Source organism: Onychostruthus taczanowskii, unplaced genomic scaffold (genome assembly GCF_017590055.1).
Source record: "Onychostruthus taczanowskii isolate IOZ18803 unplaced genomic scaffold, ASM1759005v1 scaffold317, whole genome shotgun sequence".
In the NCBI taxonomy this organism is placed as follows: Eukaryota; Metazoa; Chordata; class Aves; order Passeriformes; family Passeridae; genus Onychostruthus; species Onychostruthus taczanowskii.
Window position 1 is genome coordinate 50,749 of NW_024500539.1, and position 21,484 is coordinate 72,232.

At 65.2% G+C, this 21,484-nt stretch overlaps 3 protein-coding genes across 5 annotated transcripts in view; 1 reads left to right on the plus strand and 2 right to left on the minus strand.

Annotated features, from left to right (window-relative positions):
- OST4 (oligosaccharyltransferase complex subunit 4, non-catalytic) overlaps positions 1-130 on the plus strand; it is a 1,692-nt gene extending 1,562 nt beyond the window's left edge. The window contains exon 3 of the mRNA XM_041409981.1: positions 9-130. The gene's annotated coding sequence lies outside the window, so the exon portion shown is untranslated. The remainder of the gene's footprint in view (positions 1-8) is intronic.
- AGBL5 (AGBL carboxypeptidase 5) lies at positions 95-12,336 on the minus strand. Of its 3 annotated transcripts, XM_041409976.1 has the most exons (13): positions 11,915-12,336; positions 11,414-11,585; positions 9,963-10,129; positions 9,195-9,372; positions 8,786-8,964; positions 7,246-7,807; positions 6,662-6,831; positions 5,396-5,531; positions 4,233-4,423; positions 3,134-3,339; positions 832-932; positions 494-540; positions 95-370 (listed from the first exon to the last, which is right to left on the minus strand). In XM_041409976.1, the coding sequence occupies exons 1-13, from the start codon at positions 12,109-12,111 to the stop codon at positions 163-165; spliced, it is 2,514 nt and encodes an 837-aa protein (XP_041265910.1). In that variant the 5' UTR covers positions 12,112-12,336; the 3' UTR covers positions 95-162. The 3 variants fall into 3 exon arrangements, with proteins under 3 accessions (XP_041265910.1, XP_041265909.1, XP_041265911.1); XM_041409975.1 differs by lacking the exon at positions 494-540 and having other exon boundaries at positions 104-370; positions 11,915-12,323; XM_041409977.1 differs by having other exon boundaries at positions 229-673; positions 730-932.
- A 1,021-nt stretch (positions 12,337-13,357) lies between these two features.
- The window catches only part of TMEM214 (transmembrane protein 214), a gene marked incomplete at its 5' end in the record, with an annotated part of 12,124 nt that continues 3,997 nt past the window's right edge, over positions 13,358-21,484 (minus strand). Inside the window, 12 exons of the mRNA XM_041409989.1 lie at positions 13,358-13,796; positions 14,425-14,576; positions 15,563-15,731; positions 15,934-16,030; positions 16,876-16,993; positions 17,655-17,759; positions 17,919-17,967; positions 18,066-18,157; positions 18,899-19,040; positions 19,148-19,249; positions 19,337-19,418; positions 20,459-20,564. Of these exons, the coding sequence (XP_041265923.1) occupies positions 13,670-13,796; positions 14,425-14,576; positions 15,563-15,731; positions 15,934-16,030; positions 16,876-16,993; positions 17,655-17,759; positions 17,919-17,967; positions 18,066-18,157; positions 18,899-19,040; positions 19,148-19,249; positions 19,337-19,418; positions 20,459-20,564 (1,341 nt within the window). The remainder of the gene's footprint in view (positions 13,797-14,424; positions 14,577-15,562; positions 15,732-15,933; positions 16,031-16,875; positions 16,994-17,654; positions 17,760-17,918; positions 17,968-18,065; positions 18,158-18,898; positions 19,041-19,147; positions 19,250-19,336; positions 19,419-20,458; positions 20,565-21,484) is intronic.

The following is a 21,484-nucleotide window of genomic DNA, read 5'->3' on the forward strand; positions in this document are numbered from 1 at the left end:
CCCCCGCCATGCCCCGCGCCGCCGCCCGCCCGTCCCTCCCTCCCGTGGGGCCGCGGCGCGCGGGCCCCGAGAGGCGCGAGCCCGAGCTTCTTGCAGAGCGGCTTTAACGGAAACACGATGATACCCGAGAGAACCGTGTGGCGTTCCGGGGCCGCGCGGGGCTCAGCGCAGCAGCAGCGGCGCCAGCGCCGAGCGGTGCTGGGCGGCGGGGGACAGGCGCTGCAGGCACGGCGCGGAGCAGGGCCGCAGGAGCCCCGCCGGCGCCGCTGCTGCCCGGTACGGCGGGGCCGGTGCTCGGGATACGGGAGCGCTCAGCACGGGAAGGGTCCGTCGGTGCTCGGCACCCTCGCGGGGGGCGCCGGGCAGAGCCCTGTGGGACAGAGAGCGGTGTCAGCGGGGCACAGAGCCCCCTGCCCGGGTGTCTGGTACCCAGCTCTGCCTGCCTGGCAGGGCTCTGAGGTGAGCCCGCACCCCAAATGGCAGCAGCACCTACCCAGGCCTGTCTGGGGCTCTGCGGGCGTTCAGCTTCATTGGGAGCACCTGTGCAGAGGGAGGAGGAGGATCAGTGCCAGGTGCTTGTCCCTGGGCTTTCACTGTGTCTCAGGGAAAGGTGTGTGGGACAGAAATATCTGGCAGAGCCCCACAGCTGGGGGGGCTCCCAGCCCCTGAGGGACTCCCAGTGTTTGGGGTGGCCCCTTCCCATCCCCGGCCGTGCTGCAGCCCAGGTGCTTCCCAGTGTTTGGGGCGGCCCACCCGGCAGAGCCATGGGGCAGCCCCTTCCCATCCCCGGCCGTGCTGCAGCCCAGGTGCCCTCCCTGGTGCCTGTGGTACCTGCAGAGGTGCCGTGTCCTGGAGCCCCTGCGCGCCTCGCTGTGCCTCCCGCGGTCTGTGGCCGGTGCTCGGCGCTGCCCGGGCGCCCTTGGGCACGGTCCCTGTGTGACAGAGGAGACAGCTCAGCCCGTGCTGGCGAGGGCTCCGTGCCACAGCGGAGTCACCAGCTGGGCTGGAGGCATCGCGGGGCGCGGTGGCACAGCCGGGTGACACGGTGCCCTGCAGGGTCCCTCCCTGCCAGCTCTGCCAGGGAGGGCCCCTCCGCACAGCCCAGCAGCGAGGGCTGGCCCTGGCAGTGGCCCATACCAGCGGAGGGTGTGACGGGCACAGAGCTCAATCCCAGCTCGTGCTGCCAGTGCAGAGGCTCTGCCCAGGCCAAGCTCCTGGCTTGGTGTCCCATGGCACTGGTGTGACCACGCTGGCCAGGCTCAGCCAGGAGTGAGGAGCTGGGGGCACAGCCGTGCCCTCTGAACCGGGGTATGTCCTTGGGCATGGGACATCTGCTCAGCCAGGGGAGCTGGGGGGAAAAAGGAAGGTGTTTGGGGGCCTGGCTGCAGTGGACAGCACCAAAGGAACACACCTGAGTTTCTGATCACCTGGGTAGTCTTTATGCCAACCCAGCTTTTTCCCCATCCCACAGAAGTGAGGTGAAGCCAGGGCCAGACCCCACAGCAAATGGGACCTGCAAGCAGGAGCCTCTGCTGGGCAGGATGGGCCACAGCCCCTGCCTCAGTGGGAGTACTGCCAAGAGGACTAGAACAGCTCAGCTGGTGCCAGCCTCGGCCAGCAAAGCCAGCAGCAGCTGGGGGTGTCACTGGGGGTCTGGCAGACGCCCTCACCCCAGCATGAACACAGGTCTGGGCTCCCCAGGGTGTGGCCAGGCTGCAGGGGGACATGGGGATGAAGGGGGAGGGTGGGACAAGAGCAGGGCAACAGGGTCTGCTCCCTGTCACAGCTCCAAGCACACAGCTCCTTCCCCGCTGCCTGGGGAGGGCAGAGGCTGGCGTGGCACAGCCAGCCTGAGGGCACCAGCACGGGCCTGGAAGGCAAAGCCAGGGCTCAGAGCATCCCTGGGCCCTGATCCCCGTGCTGACAGTGCTGCTGACAGTGCTGGGCCCCTCGCACTGGGAGAAGGTGGTGGGAGAGCTGGGGTGGCCAGGCAGGAAGCAGGTCAAGCTGATGCCAGGGCAGGGGAGGAAGAGCCGGGTCCTGGTCCCAGTGCAGGGTGCAGTGTCCCCTGGGGCACTGTGCTGCTGCAGGCCGTGCCAGTGGGGAGCACAGGAGGCAGGAGGCCCCAGCCAGTCCGTCCTGGGGACACCACGGACCAGGCTCTGCCCCTCTGGCTCACAGGGTCTGTTCCTGCTCAAACCCCAACTGTCCCCAGCCCCTTCAGCCAGGGGTGGGGCCAGGGGTCGCCCCGGGCGGGCCCGGCCAAAGGAACAGACGGAACAACGTGCCCATGAGAACATCAGCCTTTTATTTCCTCCCCACCATGTTCTCATGGCAGACAAGACACAGTCGTGACAGAGGGCTGGGCAGCAAACCCCGAGGACAACACGACAGACACCAGAGGAACACAGCTCAACACAAGCACAGCTTCAGGCACACAGGGAGGCACCTGCCCCCAGCTCACACCCCCAGCCCTGGGCACTGGAAGGCTTTGGAGCACGGTGCCCCCAGGGCTGAGCCCCACAATGGATGTGGGCACAGGGCTGCCACTGCCTGTCCCCCACGGCCCTGAGCCCCTGCCCCACGGTGGCAATACCAGCACAGAGGGCATAGCCAGTGTCTTGCCTTACTCTGGCACCCTCCTGCAGGGATGCATGTTGGAAACCCTCCGGTGCCCCTTGCCTGCTCACCTCACCACAGCCACAGGTCAATAACCCCCTGTTGCCCAGCCAGTGCCTAAAGAGGGGAAAGGCACTTTGGTGTGTCCCTGCTGGCCTCAGGAATGCTTGGGAACAGTGGGAAGTTGAGCAAAGGTGTTCTGTGCTGGCTTCTGCAGAAGCCCCTCGGTCCTGGCACAGGAGGGGGATCGTCTCCCTGCAGCCCCAGTGCGCAGGGTCCCCCCCATGCCAGTGGAGCAGGAGCTCAGCTGGGCTGTAAAACTGCAGGCCTTGCTGTGCAGTGCCAGCCCTGAGCCCGCTCAGGATCCTCCTGTGGGGCCAGGCCCCTCACACTGGCTGATGCACACAAACCCACTGTCACTGTGTCCGTGCTGGCCTCCCTCAGGGCCGTGGGCCCGCCCAGCAGCTGGACAGGCGCCGCAGCAGGCGTGCGAGGGCTCCCCAGCCCGGCTTACCTCTGCCCAGGGCCGGGGTGCTGCCGCCACTCACGGGGCTCTGGGAGGCCGCGGCGGCGGCCGGGGGCCTGGGGCTGCCAAAGGTGAAGCTGGGGGAGGCCCGGATCCGGGGGGAGTCCTGCTGGCTGCCCCCGCTGCCACTGGTGCCGTTGCTGAAGCTCCTGGCACGGGCCAGTGCGTTGTCAGAGGCCGAGGTGGGCAGCCCGCTGCAGGGGTGAGAGATGGGGGTCAGCCCAGCACGGTGAGGGGGCTCCCCTCTGCGCCTTCCACCCAGCACCACAGCCCAGCTCCGGGTGCTGGGGCTGCAGCCCCACCTCTGGCAGAGCCCTGGACTCCTCCTCGGGAGCTGGGGAACAGCTGGGGACAAGGATGCCACCAGGACTGTCCCCGAGAGCTGCAGCCCCAGTGCCCTGCGCTGCACATCGCTGTCCCAGCAGCGTTGTCTCAGGGTTCCCACTTCCTCACCCCCAATCCCAAATCAAGGAATTGCTGAGTTTGGAAAAGGCCTGAGACACCAACCCTCCCCCAGCACTGCCCAGGCCACCACTGACCCATGGCCCGCAGTGCCATATCCACAGGGCTTTAAATCCCTCTGGAAATGGAGACTCCACCCCTGCCCCGGGCAGCCTGTGCTGGACAGCCCTTTCCAGGAAGGAATTGTTCCCAACATCCAGCCTGAACTTCCCCCGGCACAGCCTGAGGCCATTTCCCCTTGTCCTGCCCCTCTTCCCTGGGAGCAGAGCCCCACCTGGCTCCACCCTGCTGTCGGGGAGCTGTGGAGAGGAAGAAGGTCCCCCTGAGCTTCCTCTGCTTCAGGCTGAGCCTCCCAGCTCCCTCAGCCTCTCCCACCCCAGCCCAGTGCTGGACGTGACGCAGGAGAGACCACCCAGATTACTGGGGCAGGCAAATCCCAACCAGTTCACTCTGTGCCCTTCTCTGCTGATGGCTGGGAGCAGAGGGACTGACAACTGCAGCTCCCAGAGCTGGCAAGAGCTAGGGCCAGGGCAGGTGACCCTGGCAGGTGACTCACTTGGGGACATTTATCATCTCTAAGTGCCGTTATCCTGCAGCCGCCACGCTCGCCCCAGCCAGCCCTTACGTGGAGCTCCTGGGGGGGGTCCCGGCACCTCCTCTCCTCCGCGGGCCCCCGCTGGTGCCGCGCAGCCCCCGCACGTGCTTCAGCATCCAGGCGCGCAGGTTGCCCAGGCAGGCGTGCTCCGAGAGCACGATCCGCGGCCAGGGGTTGCAGTCGGCCATGTCCAGGGCCGCCACCGCCACCGCCCGGCCCACCTGCCCGGGACAGGCACAGTGAGGGGGCACCAGGAGACAGAGGGACAGCACAGTGCGGGGCACAGCCAGGGGGCACAGCCAGGAGGGGAGCACAGGGGAAGAAACGGGGACACGGGGAAGGAAGGGCACAGTGGGAGGCGCTGGGGAGAGGAGCAGTAGTGAGGGGCTCACAGGGAGGGGAACCCAGCAGGAGAATGGGGGCATGAGGGGAGATGAGGGCACCAGGAAAGGAGAATGCCACGGAGTGGGGGCATTGGGGAATGGAGCAGTAGTGAGGAGATCACAGGGAGGGGAACCCAGCAGGAGAATGGGGGCACGAGGGGAGATGAGGGCACCGGGAAAGGAGAATGCCAGGGAGTGGGGGCACTGGGGAATGGAGCAGTAGTGAGGGGCTCACAGGGAGAGGAAGCCACCAGAAGAAGGGGGGCACGAGGGAGATGAGGGCACCAGGAAGGGAGAATGCCAGGGAGTGGGAGCACTGGGGAATGGAGCAGTAGTGAGGAGATCACAGGGAGGGGAACCCAGCAGGAGAAGGGGGGCACGAGGGAGAGGAGGGCACCAGGAAGGGAGAATGCCAGGGAGTGGGAGCACTGGGGAATGGAGCAGTAGTGAGGAGATCATTCCCCTCAAACCCAGCAGGAGAATGGGGGCACGAGAGGAGATGAGGGCACCAGGAAGGGGGGATTCCAAAAAAGGAGAATGCCAGGGAGTGGGAGAACTGGGGAATGGAGCAGTAGTGAGGAGATCACAGGGAGGGGAAGGCACCAGAAGAAGGGGGGCACGAGGGAGATGAGGGCACCAGGAAGGGGGGATTCCAAAAAGAGAGAATGACCGGGAGTGAGAGCACTGGGGAGGGGGCAGCTCCCTAGAGCTTGGGACAGCAAAGCAAGGGGAGGAAAGAAACCCCAGCCCCACCTCCCAGCCCACCCTCCGGATGTCACTCCCCCTGCAGGCTGCCCTGGGCCCCCGTACCTGCTCGAAGAGCTCCACGGTGTACCGGGAGGGGAAGGCGGGCGGCGGCGGGGGGCTGGCACGGCCGTTGTCGTGGCAGGCCCCCGGGATGCTGTTCACCGAGCGCCCCGTGTTGTAGTTGCACTCCAGGGTGTAGCTGTGGGGCACGAGGGAGCCCCTGTTACCCCACAAACCAGCGGCAGGGCTGGGGCTAGGCCACATTATTCCCCTGGGAGAGCCACTCCAGCAGATTCAGGGCACTGGGAATCTGGGATGGGTGTCTGAGGGTGGCACCCAGAGTGCCAAGGTTCCTGTGAGGAGACCTCTTGGTCACGTCTGGAAGGTGATGGGATGGGGGGGGGTCCCTGATGGCTGGATAAAGGGAATTATCTACTGTCAACACCAACAATCCAGGGAGTGGGCAGCTACAGCCTTCCCCTGACCCTCAAGGTGCCTTGGAGCACTTCCTGCTGGAGGAGGAGGGATGGGGAAGTGTGGGCTAGGAGCTGCCAGCTGGGATGGCTCCCATCTGTCCCACTGCCCAGAGACAGCTGCAGGGCCAGCACAGCAGAAAACCTGAGCAGCTCTGCCCCAGCCTGCCTGGGAGCCCACACGTGCACTGTGAGCACTCCCAGCACTTTCTGGGATGTTGCTGTTGGATCAGCAACCTGAGCTGCTCCAGGTCAGTCACAGAACAAAGCTCCCCAGTAAGCCCAAAGCCCACGTGTGTGTGTGTGCTCCTGTGGGGCTGGACTAGTGCTGGGCACAAAGCAGCAGCTGAGCACACAGCAAGCGCTGAGGAAAGTGAGAGAACCCCCAGTCTGTGGGTCTGGCTGCCCTGCCCCATGCTATATTCCCAGGAATATCCCATCCCACGTGGGAGAGGGATGGATCACAGGCATCCCCAGCTCACGGGATCACTGATGGGCTGAGGCTGGAATCTCACACACAGCCATGGGGATGCTATGCCCACTGCAGCTCTACTTAATTACAGCTCAATATACCCAGGAACATCCAGGAAAGAGGAGAATTCCCCTCAGAAAGATGTGCAAGAGCAGGGAGAAGCAGCCAGAGCAGCTGCAGGAGGGGTGGGGAGGAACAGGAAGGAAAGGAGCCTGGCTGAGCCTGCATCTCAGGAACACAGCAACACCTGGCACAACCAGGCCCAGCCTCTGCTGACCCGCCCTGGGGCCACTCAGGTGTCTGTGCCACGGAACTGGTTCCCCCTTTGTCCCCCACCCAGCACAAGCCCTTTGTGCCCCCAGGGTGGCCCCGGAGCTGCCCTACCTGTGGATGATGCCCAGGGCCTTGTAGACGGCCACGCGCCCGCTGCCCTCCTTGGACTGCCCGTCCCGCTTGTCCCGGGCGTACATGTTCTTCTCCGAGAAGTTGCAGCCCGTGAAGTCAAAGTGAGGGCAGTTCAGGGAGATGAGTTTGGGGAACAGCATGTTCTCCACCTGCAGAGTGCAGGGAGCAACAGGGGTGACCACGGGCTACTCGTCCTGCTCCAGTGGGACCAGTGCTGAGCGCAGGCTCGCACCAGGGCCCGCTCTGCCCAGTTCCAGGGTCTCACAAGCTCCAGCTGTGCCCAGGCCATGCTGCCCACCCCCCGACGGGCTCTCCTGACAGCCAGCTGGGAGAACACCCTGCTGACCCTTGCCAGCTCCCAGGGGGAATCTCAGACCTCCTGCTGCCCTGGTCACCAAACTGGGGGAGGAGAGAGAGGAGGAAGGAAGGAAAAGGGGAGGAAAAGGAAGGAGCTGTGAAGGGATTCCACGCCCCTCTCCCAGCAGCAGCAGCACTGGGGCCCGCGGGCAGGGGGCAGAGCAGCAGGGGCTCCCAGCAGCCGCGGGTTCGGGCCGTGCCCTCACCTGGTCGTTCTCGTCGCTGAAGCTGTTGCCGTACATGAAGCAGCCGCGCTTGGAGGCGTGCCCGTGCAGGTCCACGTAGTAGGCCAGGCCGCTGTCCCGGGGTGCAATGGGCTCTGCGGGCTCGGCAGCCGCGGGGGCTGCAGCAGGCGCCCACGGCCCCTCCTCACAGCGCTCGCTGCCCTGGCTGGACGGGAGGATCCAGGCGGCCGGCTCCGTGCTGTCTGACAGCTGGGCATCCTGCGCCGGCGTCCTGGGGCCGCTGCCAGCCAGGCCGGAGCGGGCGCCGGCACGCCAGGTGCCGGGGGAGTTGCGGAGGTTGTTGGTTTTGTCCAGCTCCGATAATGCGGTCTCCACGGCTGGGATGGGACAGTTGGGAGATTTTAAGCTCAGCGAGCTGGTGCTGAGAGGGGAGACAAACGTCCTCCAGTCCGGAGAGCCGGGCAGGACGCGGCTGTGGACGTGGTGGTAGAGCAGCACGGCCTTGGCGCCGTACACGGCGGGGTGCAGCTCGGCGTCGGGGTGCAGGTACTGCCGGTTCAGGTTCACCCCGCGCGAGTCGGTCCTGCAGGGAGAGCCGAGACACCTGAGCGCCTCCCAGGCACCCCGGCAGGGCTGAGCTGGCCTCGGAGCACCCAGGGCTTTGGGCTCTGTCCAAAAATGCCAGCAATGGCCAGACCAGTGGCCAGGGGCTGCCAGAGATGCACAGCGTGGCAGAGTCCTGCACGATCTTCCCCGGAGCTGGGAAGGGAATGGAGCCCCAGGAGAGGCTGAGGGAGCTGGGAAGGGAATGGAGCCCCAGGAGAGGCTGAGGGAGCTGGGAAGGGAATGGAGCCCCAGGAGAGGCTGAGGGAGCTGGGAAGGGAATGGAGCCCCAGGAGAGGCTGAGGGAGCTGGGAAGGGAATGGAGCCCCAGGAGAGGCTGAGGGAGCTGGGAAGGGAATGGACATTCCCTGCAACTCCCTGACAGGAGAATGGAGCCATGTGGAGGGGTCAGGTTCTGCTCCCAGAGAGCAAGGTACAGGACCAGAGAACAGCCTCGAGCTGAACCAGGGAAAGTTTAGGTTGGATATTGGGAACACTTTCTTTATGGAAAGGGCTGTCTAGCCCCTAGCACTGGCTGCTCTGGGCTAGGGTGGATTCCCCATCCCTGGAGGGTTTCAAAGCCCTGTGGCTGTGGCACTTGGGGACAGGGGACAGTGGTGTCCTGGGCAGTGCTGGGGGTGCTTGGACTCAATGGTCTCACAGAGCTTTTCCAACCCAAGTGAATCCAGGATTCCATGATTTTATAAATGTTACAAAAACCACAGAATCAGCTTTCTGAGATTCCTCCTTCAGCAAACTCACAGCCTTTTCCACATCCACACCCACCAGTGAAGGACACTCGCCTTTTGCTCACATCTACCAAACAATACTCAAATAAACCACTCCTGCTTCTTTCCCTTGGCGGAACGTTGGACTCAGTGCTCTGGGAGGACTTTTCCAGCCCGAGTGACTCCCTGGACCCCAGAGCAGGCTCCCAGGCAGGAGGCCCTGCACTCACCGGTAGTGGCCCCGCAGCACCCCGTCGGGGTTCAGCATGGGGATGAGCTTGAACACGAACATGCGCCGCAGCATCTGGGCACGGGGATCCTCCTCCCGCAGGATGAAGTCCAGGAAGCCGTTGAAGACAAAGCTGGAGGGGGTTTCTCCTGGGTGGACTCTGCTGCTGAGGAAGAACACCTGGGGACAAGCAGACGGGGTGAGGGGGTGTCCTGCCTGCCCCAGGATATTGTGATAGTCAAGGGTCTCAGACTCTGCTCCACAAACTCTGCCCAAACGCTCGAGCCCTTGCGGCCACAGCGCCATTCTGGTCACAGACACGGGGGCTGCAGAAAGGTGCCAACACACGGGCCACCACGGGGGCTGCTGGCCCCCAGCCCAGCCCAGCCCAGCCCAGCGGGTGGTCTCACCCTCTTTCCAGTGAAGCAGTGAGGCCGGGGTGTGCTGGTGTCTGGGAAAAGCTTGTCCAGCCGGGGCTCCCGCTTCTCCTGCATGCCATGGCACGAGGTGATGGTCAGCAGGTCCACACGCAGCTTGTCCAGAGAGTGGCAGAGCAGCTCCCGGTGGTAATAGACCGAGTCGAGGGGGCTGTGGGGGACAAGGGGTCTCAGCCAGCCCCAGGGGCTGGGTTGGGAACGCTGCCCACACTCACAGCCCCGGGGGCTGAGCAGCCCCAGCCCCACAAGGCCCACCCCCACATCTGGGCTCTGCTGCTGGGAGCACGAGCAGCCCTTCCTGCAGGGTAAGGAGGGGGGCCCAGGGCTGGGGCTTGCCCTGCCCAGCCCCCCAGCTGTGGGAGCAGTGGGGGATCAGCTCAGGCACACACAGACTGGCACAGAGGGTCAGGCCATCCCATCCAGAGATAATGCCTCCCAGCAGGAGGCACAGGGCACTGAGGGATTCATCCCATCAGGGTGGTAACCCATTCTGGCAGGAGGGACTGGGCTCCAGAACAAGGGATCCTCTGGAATCCCGGGGGTAGCTCAGGGTGAGCTGCTTGTGCAGAGCTGGGGCGCAGAGAAGCACGGGCCAGGCAGCTATGGGGAGGGCACAAAGACCCTCCTGCTGCAGACAGAGCTTCCCCAGGGGAAAACAACCCAAGAAGGCACAGGCCAGGAAAGGTGTGAGGGCCAGGAAGGTGGGGGCAAAAGCCAGGAAGGAGAAAGTGGGGGGCACACCTGCTGGGGGACATGTGCCTGCAGTCCTGGAAGCGGCCGTCCAGCTGTGCCAGCATGTCCTGGCACTCCGTGTAGGAGAAGGGGTAGCAGAAGGCAAAGTAGGTGGTGGCCCCGCGGTGCTCCAGGAAGCGGTGCACGAAGGACAGCACGAACTGCGCCTCCACCACCTGCCACAGACACCGGGGAGAGGGCTGGGAATGGCCCAGGGGCAGAGCCAGCCAGCACAGCCCTGCTGCTCTCCTCTGGGACACTGAGAGAGCTGGGGACAGCCTGGGGCCAGAGCCAGCCCAGCACAGCCCTGCTGCTCTCCTCTGGGACACCCAGAGTGATGGGCACAGCCTGGGGACAGAGCTAACACAGCCCTGCTGCTCTCCTCTGGACACCGAGAGGGATGGACACAGCCTGGGGACAGAGCCAGCACAGCTGGGCTGGGCTGAGAGAGCTGGGTACAGCCCAGGGACAGAGCTAACACAGCCCCGCTGCTCTCCTCTGGACACCGAGAGGGATGGACAGAGCCAGCCCAGCACAGCCCTGCTGCTTTCCTCTGGGACACCAAGAGGGATGGACACAGCTCAGGGACAGAGCTAACACAGCCCTGCTGCTCTCCTCTGGACACCGAGAGAGCTGGGCACAGCCTGAGGACAGAGCTAACACAGCCCTGCTGCTCTCCTCTGGACACCGAGAGAGCTGGGCACAGCCTGAGGACAGAGCTAACACAGCCCTGCTGCTCTCCTCTGGACACCGAGAGAGCTGGGCACAGCCTGAGGACAGAGCTAACACAGCCCTGCTGCTCTCCTCTGGACACCGAGAGAGCTGGGCACAGCCTGAGGACAGAGCTAACACAGCCCTGCTGCTCTCCTCTGGACACCGAGAGAGCTGGGCACAGCCTGAGGACAGAGCTAACACAGCCCTGCTGCTCTCCTCTGGACACCGAGAGAGCTGGGCACAGCCTGAGGACAGAGCTAACACAGCCCTGCTGCTCTCCTCTGGACACCGAGAGAGCTGGGCACAGCCTGAGGACAGAGCTAACACAGCCCTGCTGCTCTCCTCTGGACACCGAGAGAGCTGGGCACAGCCTGAGGACAGAGCTAACACAGCCCTGCTGCTCTCCTCTGGACACCGAGAGAGCTGGGCACAGCCTGAGGACAGAGCTAACACAGCCCTGCTGCTCTCCTCTGGACACCCAGAGGGATGGACACAGCCCGGGGACAGAGCTAGCACAGCCCTGCTGCTCTCCTCTGGCCCCCAGCAGTGCCCTGGCGCCGGCCCTTGGCTCTCCCCGTGGCACAGCATCTGTTGCTGCTCCTGTGCCCACCTCCCTCGCAGAAGCCAGGAACAAAGCAGCTGCTCGGCCGAGCGGGCAGAACGCGGGGCTCAGCCCAGCGCAGGCGGCGCTGGCTCCCGGACGGGCTGCCCGGTGCCCGGCCCCTCGGGGCGCTCCCGGCTCTCACCGGGAAGCTGGGGCGCTGCCGGATGCGCTCCCAGCGCGGCCGCACGGGCAGCGTGCGCACGAAGGGGGTCATGCCCTGCGCGTACAGCCGGCTCTGCTTGTTCATGTTCAGGATGTGCAGCTTGATCAGCTTGCCCGGGGCTCCCCCGCGCACGCTGAAGTAGAACCAGGACCTGCGGACGGCAGGAGCGGCGCCGCCTCAGCGCTGCCCCGGTGCCACCGGGAGCTCTCTGAGCCCCGCCGGAGCCCCCTCCCGGGGCACCGCAGCCCCTTTCCTCAGACCCCGGCCCCACCGCTCCTCTTCCCGAGGCACTCCCCCTTCTCGGCACCGCCGGAGCGTGTCAGACCCCCCGAGCCCCCTCCCAGGGCTCCTCCGCCGCCACCGGCCGCCCCAGCCCCGCCGCCGCCCCTTCCACCGACAGCCCCGGCCACTCCCGGCCCCTTCCGGGGGTGCCCCAAGAGCCAACCGAGCGCCCCTTCCCGGTTCCCCGCGCAGCGGTACCTGTTGCCGTTCTCATACTCCGTGTGCGCGCAGTCGGGCCGCGTCCACACGTTGAACTCGTAGTCGGCGGCGGGCAGAGCGTTGGCCCGGGCGGCGGGGCCGCCTCCCGGCTCTGTAGGCCGCACCTGTTCTACATGTGCCAGGTTGCCCGAGTCGAAGCGGGAGCTGAAGAGGAGACCCCCGCAGCGGATCTCCATGGCCCGGCAGGGCCGGGACCGGCATCGCCCCGGGACGGCCGCGGCACGGCCGGTACGGGCAGCCCGGCAACAGCAAGGCGCGCGGCCATTGGCTGCCGCCTCGCAGCAACGTGCCCGCCCATTGGCTGGCGCCTCGGCAACGGCCGCAGCGGCACCGGGGCCGCGGCTCCTCTCGACCACGCCCCTCTCTGGCAGAGCATAGGCCACGCCCCTTACTGAATGTCACGCCCCTTCATGCTATGACCACGCCCTTTATGGCCCTGGCCACGCCCCCTTGTGGTAATGGCCGCGTCCCCAGAGGAGTGACCGGACAGAGGGGACACGGTGTGACCGGACAGTGGGTGTGAGGGGACACTGGTGTGTGACTGGACCGTAGGTGTGAGTGGACAGTGTGACCGGACACTGGGTGTGACCAGGGAGTGGGTGGACAGCGGGTGTGAGTGGACAGCGGGTGTGAGTGGACAGTGGGTGTGAGTGGACAATGCGTGTGAGTGGCCATTGGGTGTGAGTGGACACAGGTGTGAGTGGACAGTGGGTGTGAGTGGACAGTGTGACTGGACACAGGGGTGAGTGGACAGTGTGAGTGGACACAGGCGTGACCGGACACAGGTGTGAGTGGACAGTGGGTGTGAGTGGACATTGGGTGTGAGTGGACAGTGGGTGTGAGTGGCCATTGGGTGTGAGTGGACATTGGGTGTGAGTGGACAGCGGGTGTGAGTGGACAGTGGGTGTGAGGGGACAGTGGGTGTGAGTGGACATTGGGTGTGAGTGGACACTGGGTGTGAGTGGACAGTGTGAGTGGACAGTGTGAGTGGCCATTGGGTGTGACCGGACACAGGCGTGACCAGACCCGGGGCTGTGCAGTGACCCACACACGGAGCACAGGTGTGCACGGAGGCACGGACACCTGTACGTGCCACACGTGGCTGAGCACAGAGGCAAACGCAGCTGCCCCACCCCCACGGGTGCCCCACCCCCACGGGCAGAGGCGGGGGTCAAACCTGACCCCTCCCCACTCCACAGGAACCCCCCCACCCGGGGCCCACCCGTGGGTGGCACCAGCAGCTCCCTGGGCTCCTTTAAGCCACCCCAGCCAGAGCAGGGGGCTCCACCGAGGCACTGCTCCCCCCGGGGTGGGTGGGATTGGGTGGGGATGGGGGTGCAGGGGGGGTCTGCACAGCCCCTCCCCCCCACCACGCACAGCCATCTCCAATTAGGAAGAAATGTAAAGCACACGGAGCGATTCTAAGGAAAAAAATAATAAAATAAATCAGTTCGTTCATTGGTGGGGAGGGCTGGGAAGGTGAGGGGCTCCACCCCTGATCCTGTCAGCAGGTGAAACACGAGGGGATGGGGACCACCCACCCACCCACCCAGGGACAGAGGGACAGGGAAAGCCAGAGCGGTCACAGGGGGTGGAAAAACCTGGACGCGGGTCTCCCCAAAAAAAACAAACCTCCCCAGAAGCCCCGATGGGACCCCAAGTTCCTGCGGGCACTGCCCTGCGCCCCGGGCACCCCTCGGCAGCCAGAACACGGGGTGCCCTCCAGAGAGCAGCTCAGTGTCCAGAGATCACGGCCAGGGCCCAGTTTTTGAGGGCCAGGGTGGCGTTCTGCAGGTAAATCCAGGAGGAATGGGTGAAGCTCACCAAGTGGTCCCTCACGCACTGCCACGTCACGTCCCCACTGGAAAACAAGGACAAGGGATTACGGGGGGGCTCAGAGCCACAAGGGCTGAGGGACATGGGGGACACAGGCAGGGCAGGGCAGGGGACACCCAGGGCTGGCAGAGGGACACACAGCAGAGGGCAGGGGACACCCCGGGCTGGCACAAGGACACACAGGCAGGGCAGGGGACACCCCGGGATGGCAGAGGGACACACAGGCAGGGCAGGGCTGGGGACACCCCGGGCTGGCACAGGGACACACAGCAGAGGGCTGGGGACACCCCGGGCTGGCACAGGGACACAGGCAGGGCAGGGCTGGGTCACCCAGGGCTGGCACAGGACACACAGCAGAGGGCTGGGGACACCCCGGGCTGGCACAGGGACACAGGCACGGCAGGGGACACCCCGGGCTGGCACAGGGGGTTGGGGACACCGGGCTGGCACAGGGACACACAGCAGAGGGCTGGGGACACCCCGGGCTGGCACAGGACACACAGGCAGGGCTGGGGACACCCCGGGCTGGCACAGGGACACACAGGCAGGGCAGGGGACACCCCGGGCTGGCACAGGGACACACAGGCAGGGCAGGGCAGGGTCACCCCGGGCTGGCACAGGGACACAGGGGGCAGCGTGGTGGAGCTGCTCACCTGCAGGAGTCGAGGCAGCTCTGCCAGCCCCGCTGCAGCACCGCAGCCAGGCCCTGCAGCAGCGGCAGCAGGCAGCTGTGCAGCACGAACAGCAGCAGCTCCCGCGCACACTCGGCCAGGTGCAGCAGCGCCTCGGGGAGCCGGCTCTGCAGCTGGGGCAGCAGAGATGGCGTGGGGTGAGCAGCAGCCCCTCCCGGGGGCTGCCTGCCCGGGCTGGCCCTGCTCACCCTCCCTCCCTCCCTCCCCAGCAGCCTGCAGCTCGCCCTCCCCACGCTGCCCTTCCCCAGCGCACCCGCGCTCTGTGGGACGCTGGTGCCACCCCACTGCCACCAGAACTGGCTGCTGGAGCACCAGGGAGTGCTCTGAGCCCTCTGCCTTCCCCAGCCACTGCCAACAGCTGCAGTGGGAGGACAGATGGCATCAGAGACCTGCCGTGGGGCTGTCCCCTTCCCAGAACACCAGCACGGGGGGCTCCTGCCAGCAGCGGCGGCAAACGCGTCACCACCCCACCTCAGGGCTCCCCAGCAGAGCTTCCCCAGGGCTACAAGCCCCCCCGTGGTACCCCCTGTCCCCCCAGCCCTGAGAGCCCCCACTCACCCAGTCGCTGAGCCAGGGCAGGCCGCCGTGGAGCCAGGAGAGCAGGGAGCAGCCCTGCTGGGTCACAGCCCGGGCCACCTCAGCGCTCGTTTTCCAGAGCAGCTCCAGCTGTGGCCACAGCACAGACAGGGCCACGGAGCCGTGCTGGGCCAGGCTGTGCTCCAGCCACCTGCAAGGAGTCCTCAGATGAGGCCAGGGCCGCACGGAGCTGCCAGCACGGGGTGCGCGGGGCAGAGCTGCAGTGCGAGCTGCAGCTGGGGAACAGCTCCCAGCTCCCTGCCAAGCCCTCGCCGCGCTGCACGAGAGCCTCAGGCCCAGCCCAGGCGGCCAGCACGGCGCTGTGACACACCTGTAGCCCTGCAGGCAGGCACGGGACACCTTCTGCCAGGCCAGCTGGGAGGCGGGCAGCACGCCGGAGGAGCGGAGCAGCCGGGCACAGGACGAGGCTGCAAGAGACAAGTGTGCTCCTTGAGCAGCCCTTGGCTGTGGGGACACCCCCGTGGTACCCCCTGTCCCCCCAGCCCTGAGAGCCCCCACTCACCCAGTCGCTGAGCCAGGGCAGGCCGCCGTGGAGCCAGGAGAGCAGGGAGCAGCCCTGCTGGGTCACAGCCCGGGCCACCTCAGCGCTCGTTTTCCAGAGCAGCTCCAGCTGTGGCCACAGCACAGACAGGGCCACGGAGCCGTGCTGGGCCAGGCTGTGCTCCAGCCACCTGCAAGGAGTCCTCAGATGAGCCAGGGCCGCACCACGGCACCCGCGGTGCCCGCACGGAGCTGCCAGCACGGGGTGCGCGGGGCAGAGCTGCAGTGCGAGCTGCAGCTGGGGAACAGCTCCCAGCTCCCTGCCAAGCCCTCGCCGCGCTGCACGAGAGCCTCAGGCCCAGCCCAGGCGGGCAGCACGGCGCTGTGACACACCTGTAGCCCTGCAGGCAGGCACGGGACACCTTCTGCCAGGCCAGCTGGGAGGCGGGCAGCACGCCGGAGGAGCGGAGCAGCCGGGCACAGGACGAGGCTGCAAGAGACAAGTGTGCTCCTTGAGCAGCCCTTGGCTGTGGGGACATGTGTCCGTCTGTCCCCACGGGCTCTGGGGACACACGGCTCGAGCTGTGCTGTGAAACCCCTCGGGAGATGCTCCAGGAGGGGACAGATGGACAGAGCCCCCTGAGCAGACCCTGCCAAAGGGGCACAGGCAGTCTGCCTGCAGTGCCTGCACCCCCCAGTACCCCCCAGGGGGACAGAGCCCCCAGAGCAGACCCTGCCAAAGGGGCACAGGCAGTCTGCCTGCACCCCTCAGATGGACAGAGCCCCCTGAGCAGACCCTGCCAAAGGGGCACAGGCAGTCTGCCTGCAGTGCCTGCACCCCCCAGGGGGACAGAGCCCCCTGAGCAGACCCTCCCAAAGGGGCACAGGCAGTCTGCCTGCAGTGCCTACACCCCCCAGATGGACAGAGCCCCCTGAGCAGACCCTCCCAAAGGGGAACAGGCAGTCTGCCTGCAGCACCTGCATCCCCTAGGGCCCCCAGCTGGACAGACAGACAGGCCCCACTGCTCACAGCAGCCACAGGGACACAGAGGGGAACAGTCACAGGAGTGATCCCAGACGGGAGGATCACTCCTGAGGAAGGGGAAAAAGCCTCAAGCTTGTGACAGGGAAGGTTTAGGCTGTCAACAAAAGCCAGTTTGCTCACGGCTGTGCAGGCTGGCCAGGGCAACGGTGGAGTTTCCATCCCTTGGGGGGGTTTAAAAGCCTGTGGACGTGGCACTTGTGGGGACACAGCGGTGGCTGGCAGTGCTGGGGGATGCCTGGTGCTCCCAGAGCACTTTTGATCCCGGATGACTCCCCGAGGGCCCAGCATACCCTGGAAGGAGCCGTGTGTCTGCACGTCGTGCAGGACGAAGGCAGCAGCGCAGAGCAGCAGGACGAGCAGCAGCCGGGACCAGGGGAAGCCCCCGCCCTTCATCTTGCACAGCAGCTCCTGGGCAGGGGGACAGGGCCCTGTCACTGTCACCGCAGGCTGCTGACACCAGGGAGGCCCCAGCACAGCAGCCCCACCCGCCCTGGCTTCCCAGGCACGTGGCATTCACATTCTCTGAAAACCCCTTCACCAGGATTTTTCTCCTGGGAAGCTGAGAAGCCTCAGAGAAAAAGGAAAACAATTTTTATCTCATTTGCTTCTCCTGTGCTTTGCTCATGTAGAATGTGTTTGGAGATTGTTTCATTGGATTCTGCTGTGAGTTGTTTTCACTCATTGGCCTTTCAGTGCCCAGCTGTGTTGGGACTCTGGAGAGTCAGGAGTTTTCATTATTATTTTTTAGCATTCTCTAAGTATCCTTTCTGTATTTTTTAGTACAGTATAGCTTAGTATTCTTTAATATAATACAGTATTATAAAGTAATAAATTAGCCTTCTGAGAACATGGAGTCAGAACATTCCTCCCTGCCACGAGGGCCCCTGCAAACACAACACCAGCCAGGACAGAGCCACCTGCTGAGCAGCTGGGGGCTGGACAGGGAGCAGCACATCTGTCCCCAGCGTGTCCCCACGGGGCCCTGGCCCTGCACGTGGCCCCAGCACGGAGCTGAGGTCTGGCCATCCTGCTGCCAGGCAGTGCCAGCCCATCCCATCCTGCCCCTCACCTTGCAGGCAGTGTCACAGGCTGCCACGTCCGTGTCCCCCCTGGCTGCCAGCTCCTCGTTTGTCACCTTGAAGGAGCGAACCGTTTCCTGCAGTGACTGCTGCACCTTGGGGACAGCAGGAGCAGCGTCAGGACCCCCCGGTCCCCAGAGACCCCCCGGGCTGCCACGGCACCAGGAGGGGACACTGCCAGCTCAGGGAGCTCCCCCAGCAGCACGGGGAGCTGTCCCAGCCCACAGCTGCCCCGTGCCCCTGCTCACCCCTACCTTCTTGCTGCTGCTGTCCCAGGACTCCAGCAGGTGGTTCAGCAGCAAACTGGGGGGGAAGGAGAACAGGGGCTTGGTCAGGAGCTGCCAGAGGGAATGGAGGTGTCCCACAGGCTCTGAGCACTGGCTGCCCTGGGAGGCACTGACCTGGACTGAGCGAGGTGTTTGGTGTAGAGCTGCCTCCAGACGCTGAAGCTCAGAGGGTCCAGGCTCAGGCACTGGCTCAAGGAGGTCAGAAGCTGGGGAGGGGGCACAGCAGGGCGTTAGGTGTGACCCCCTGCCCAGCACACCAGACACCCCACACGTGCCACGGCCAGCCAGCTGCTGAGGCACCAAACAGAGCTGCAGCACCCCTGCCCACACAGGGGTGGAACTGGATGGACTCCAAGGGCCCTCCCACCCAAACCATTCTAGGATTTGCTGGCTCCTGTCCCTGGGAGCAGGCAGCATGACCCCGGCCTATAGGAACGTGCCCCCAGTTGACAGAGTGACAAAACTATCCTGTGTCTCCTCAAAAAGGAAAAAAGCCCAGAAGTTCCTTTCCTCAGGTAAAAAGACACCTCACAGGACCTGGGGGCTTCACCTCAAACTTAAGGGTAGCCAATTAGCCAAGAGCCAAGAAGCCCCACCTAAGCAATTTACTAGAAAAATAAGAGAACAAAGAAACTAATTGCCTTTGTGAGGTGTTTCACCAAGAGCAAAACCCTCTTACACCTAGCTCCGTTTTTCTCTGTGAAGAGTTTTGTTATTTTCCCTTTCATTAAAACTTTTTTGTTCCCAACACTCCCACAGAAGCCACCCTGCTGATTTTAAGCCTCCTAAGGCAGCTGAGCTATCCAGGGTGTGAAACAGACCTCCAAAAGCTTACGAGCCCTGACTCAGAGACCCCCACTCCACCTGCCCTGCCGCCACCATCCCGCTGACAGCGCTGCCCCCTCCCCACGAGCCCCCTGCCCGCGCCGTGGCCGTGCCAGGCTCACCTCCTCCTTCATGGCGGGCGGGCAGGCAGGCGTGGCTCGGGACAGGAAGGAGGGGAAGTAGGTGTGCAGGGCAGCCTCGGGCCGGGCGCCCAGGGCCAGCACCTTCAGCCGGGGGTACAGGCGCCGCAGCTGCTCCTGCAGGCTGGGGGAAGAGAGCCAGGCTGCCGAGGGCCAGCTGGCACCAGGGTGGCAGCGGGGACACCCAGGGCCCGCCCTGTGGCACGGCTGGGCCCGGGCGGAGCGGCGTACCTGGGCGACAGCGAGTTGTTGGGCATGAAGGCGAAGTCCAGGAGGGGGAAGAAGTCCTTGGGGCCGATCGTGCCGAAGCCTTTGGTGAGGTTGGGGTGCATCCTGCAGGACAGAGGCCTGAGCTGCTGGGCTCTGGCAAGGGCAGCACTGCGGAGCCCCGGCAGCCCCCGGGACACAGGGGTCACTCACATCAGGAGCCGGTCCAGGTAGGAAACGGCGTAGGGAGAGAGGGACTTGATGCCGAGCACCGGGAGCATGACGCCGAGCCACACTGCAGGGACAGAGGGAGGGTCTGGCTGGGCTCTCCCTGCACCAGGACGAGCCAAACCACCCAGGGACAGGCAGGCAGATCCCCCGGGAAGGGCTCCAGGGCTCCAGGGCTGCAGAGCAGAGGAGCAGCACGCTGCCGGTCCTTCCAGGCAGGATGGTTCTCCCAGGATCCACCCATTTTCCTGTCCTGGCTGGGGGAAGCTGCACTGCAGACCTTGAGGATCCTCCCCAGCCTTTCCCACCCCTCGGCAGTGCCACCAGGAGGAGTGCAGGTGTGCTGGCATTCCCTGGAATCCCACCCCGCTGCTCCTTGAGGATCCTTCCCAGCCTTTCCCACCCCTCAGCAGCACCACCAGCAGGAGTGCAGGTGTGCTGGCATTCCCTGGAATCCCACGCTGCTGCTCCTTGAGGATCCTCCCCAACCTTTCCCACTCCTCAGCAGTGCCACCAGCAGGAGTGCAGGTGTGCTGGCATTCCCTGGAATCCCACGCTGCTGCTCCTTGAGGTGCTGGCACTCCCGGAGGGGATCCCACACTGCAGACCTTCAGGATCCTTCCCAACCTTTCCCACTCCTCAGCAGTGCCACCAGCAGGAGTGCAGGTGTGCTGGCATTCCCTGGAATCCCATCCCACTGCTCCTTGAGGATCCTCCCCAGCCTTTCCCACTCCTCAGCAGTGCCAGCAGGAGGAGTGCAGGGGTGCTGGCACTCCCGGAGGGGATCCCACCCCGCTGCTCCTGGAGGATCCTCTCCAACCTTTCCCATCCCTTGGCAGTGCCACCAGCAGGAGTGCAGGTGTGCTGGCACTCCCAGCAGGGGATCCCATCCCGCTGCTCCTTGAGGATCCTCTCCAACCTTTCCCATCCCTCAGCAGTGCCAGCAGGAGGAGTGCAGGTGTGCTGGCACTCCCGGAGGGGATCCCACCCTGCTGCTCCATGAGGATCCTCCCCAGCCTTTCCCACTCCTCAGCAGCGCCACCAGCAGGAGTGCAGGTGTGCTGGCACTCCCGGAGGGGATCCCACCCTGCTGCTCCCGGCTCTCACCCTTCAGGCCCTCGTGGAGGTCGGTGAATCCAGCCTGCCCCAGCGCCCACAGGACGGTCAGGCACTTGGCCGGCCGGTTCTGGTGGGAGCGCAGCACCTCCAGGTACTGCGGGAGGAGAGCACAGCTCAGCTGGGACCAGCGCCACCCAGCCCTGCCCAAACAGGCCTGGAGCCCTGCCACCAGCAGCCCCCCGCCCCTGGAAGGGACCCACAGCTCCAGGGGAGGCCAGGAGCAAGAGAGGGAACCCCAAACCCAGCTCTGGGGGTGCAGGGGGAACCCCAAACCCAACACTGGGGGTGCAGAGGAAACCCCAAACCCAGTTCTGGGGGTGCAGGGGAAACCCCAAACCCAGTTCTGGGGGTGCAGAGGAAACCCCAAACCCAGCTCTAGGGGTGCAGAGGGAACCCCAAACCCAACACTGGGGGTGCAGAGGAAACCCCAAACCCAGTTCTGGGGGTGCAGCCCCAGTTCTGGGGGTGCAGGGGGAACCCCAAACCCAGCTCTGGGGGTGCAGGGGAAACCCCAAACCCAGTTCTGGGGGTGCAGAGGAAACCCCAAACCCAACACTGGGGGTGCAGGGGGACAGAGGGAACCCCAAACTCCACTCTGGGGGTGCAGGGCAACAGGGGAAACCCCAAACCCAGCTCTGGGGGGACAGGGGAAACCCCAAACCCAGCTCTGGGGGTGCAGGGGAATCCCAAACCCAGCTCTGGGGGTGCAGGGGAAACCCCAAACCCAGCTCTGGGGTGCAGGGGGAATCCCAAACCTAGCTCTGGGGGTGTAGGGGGACAGGGGAAACCCCAAACCCAGCCCTGGGCGTGCAGAAGAAACCCCAAACCCAGCTCTGGGGGTGCAGGGGGACAGGGGAAACCCCAAACCCAGCTCTGTGTGTGCAGGGGAAACCCCAAACCCAGCTCTGGGGGTGCAGGGGAAACCCCAAACCCAGCTCTGGGGGTGCAGGGGAAACCCCAAACCCAGCTCTGGGGTGCAGGGGGACAGAGGGAACCCCAAACCCAGCTCTGGGG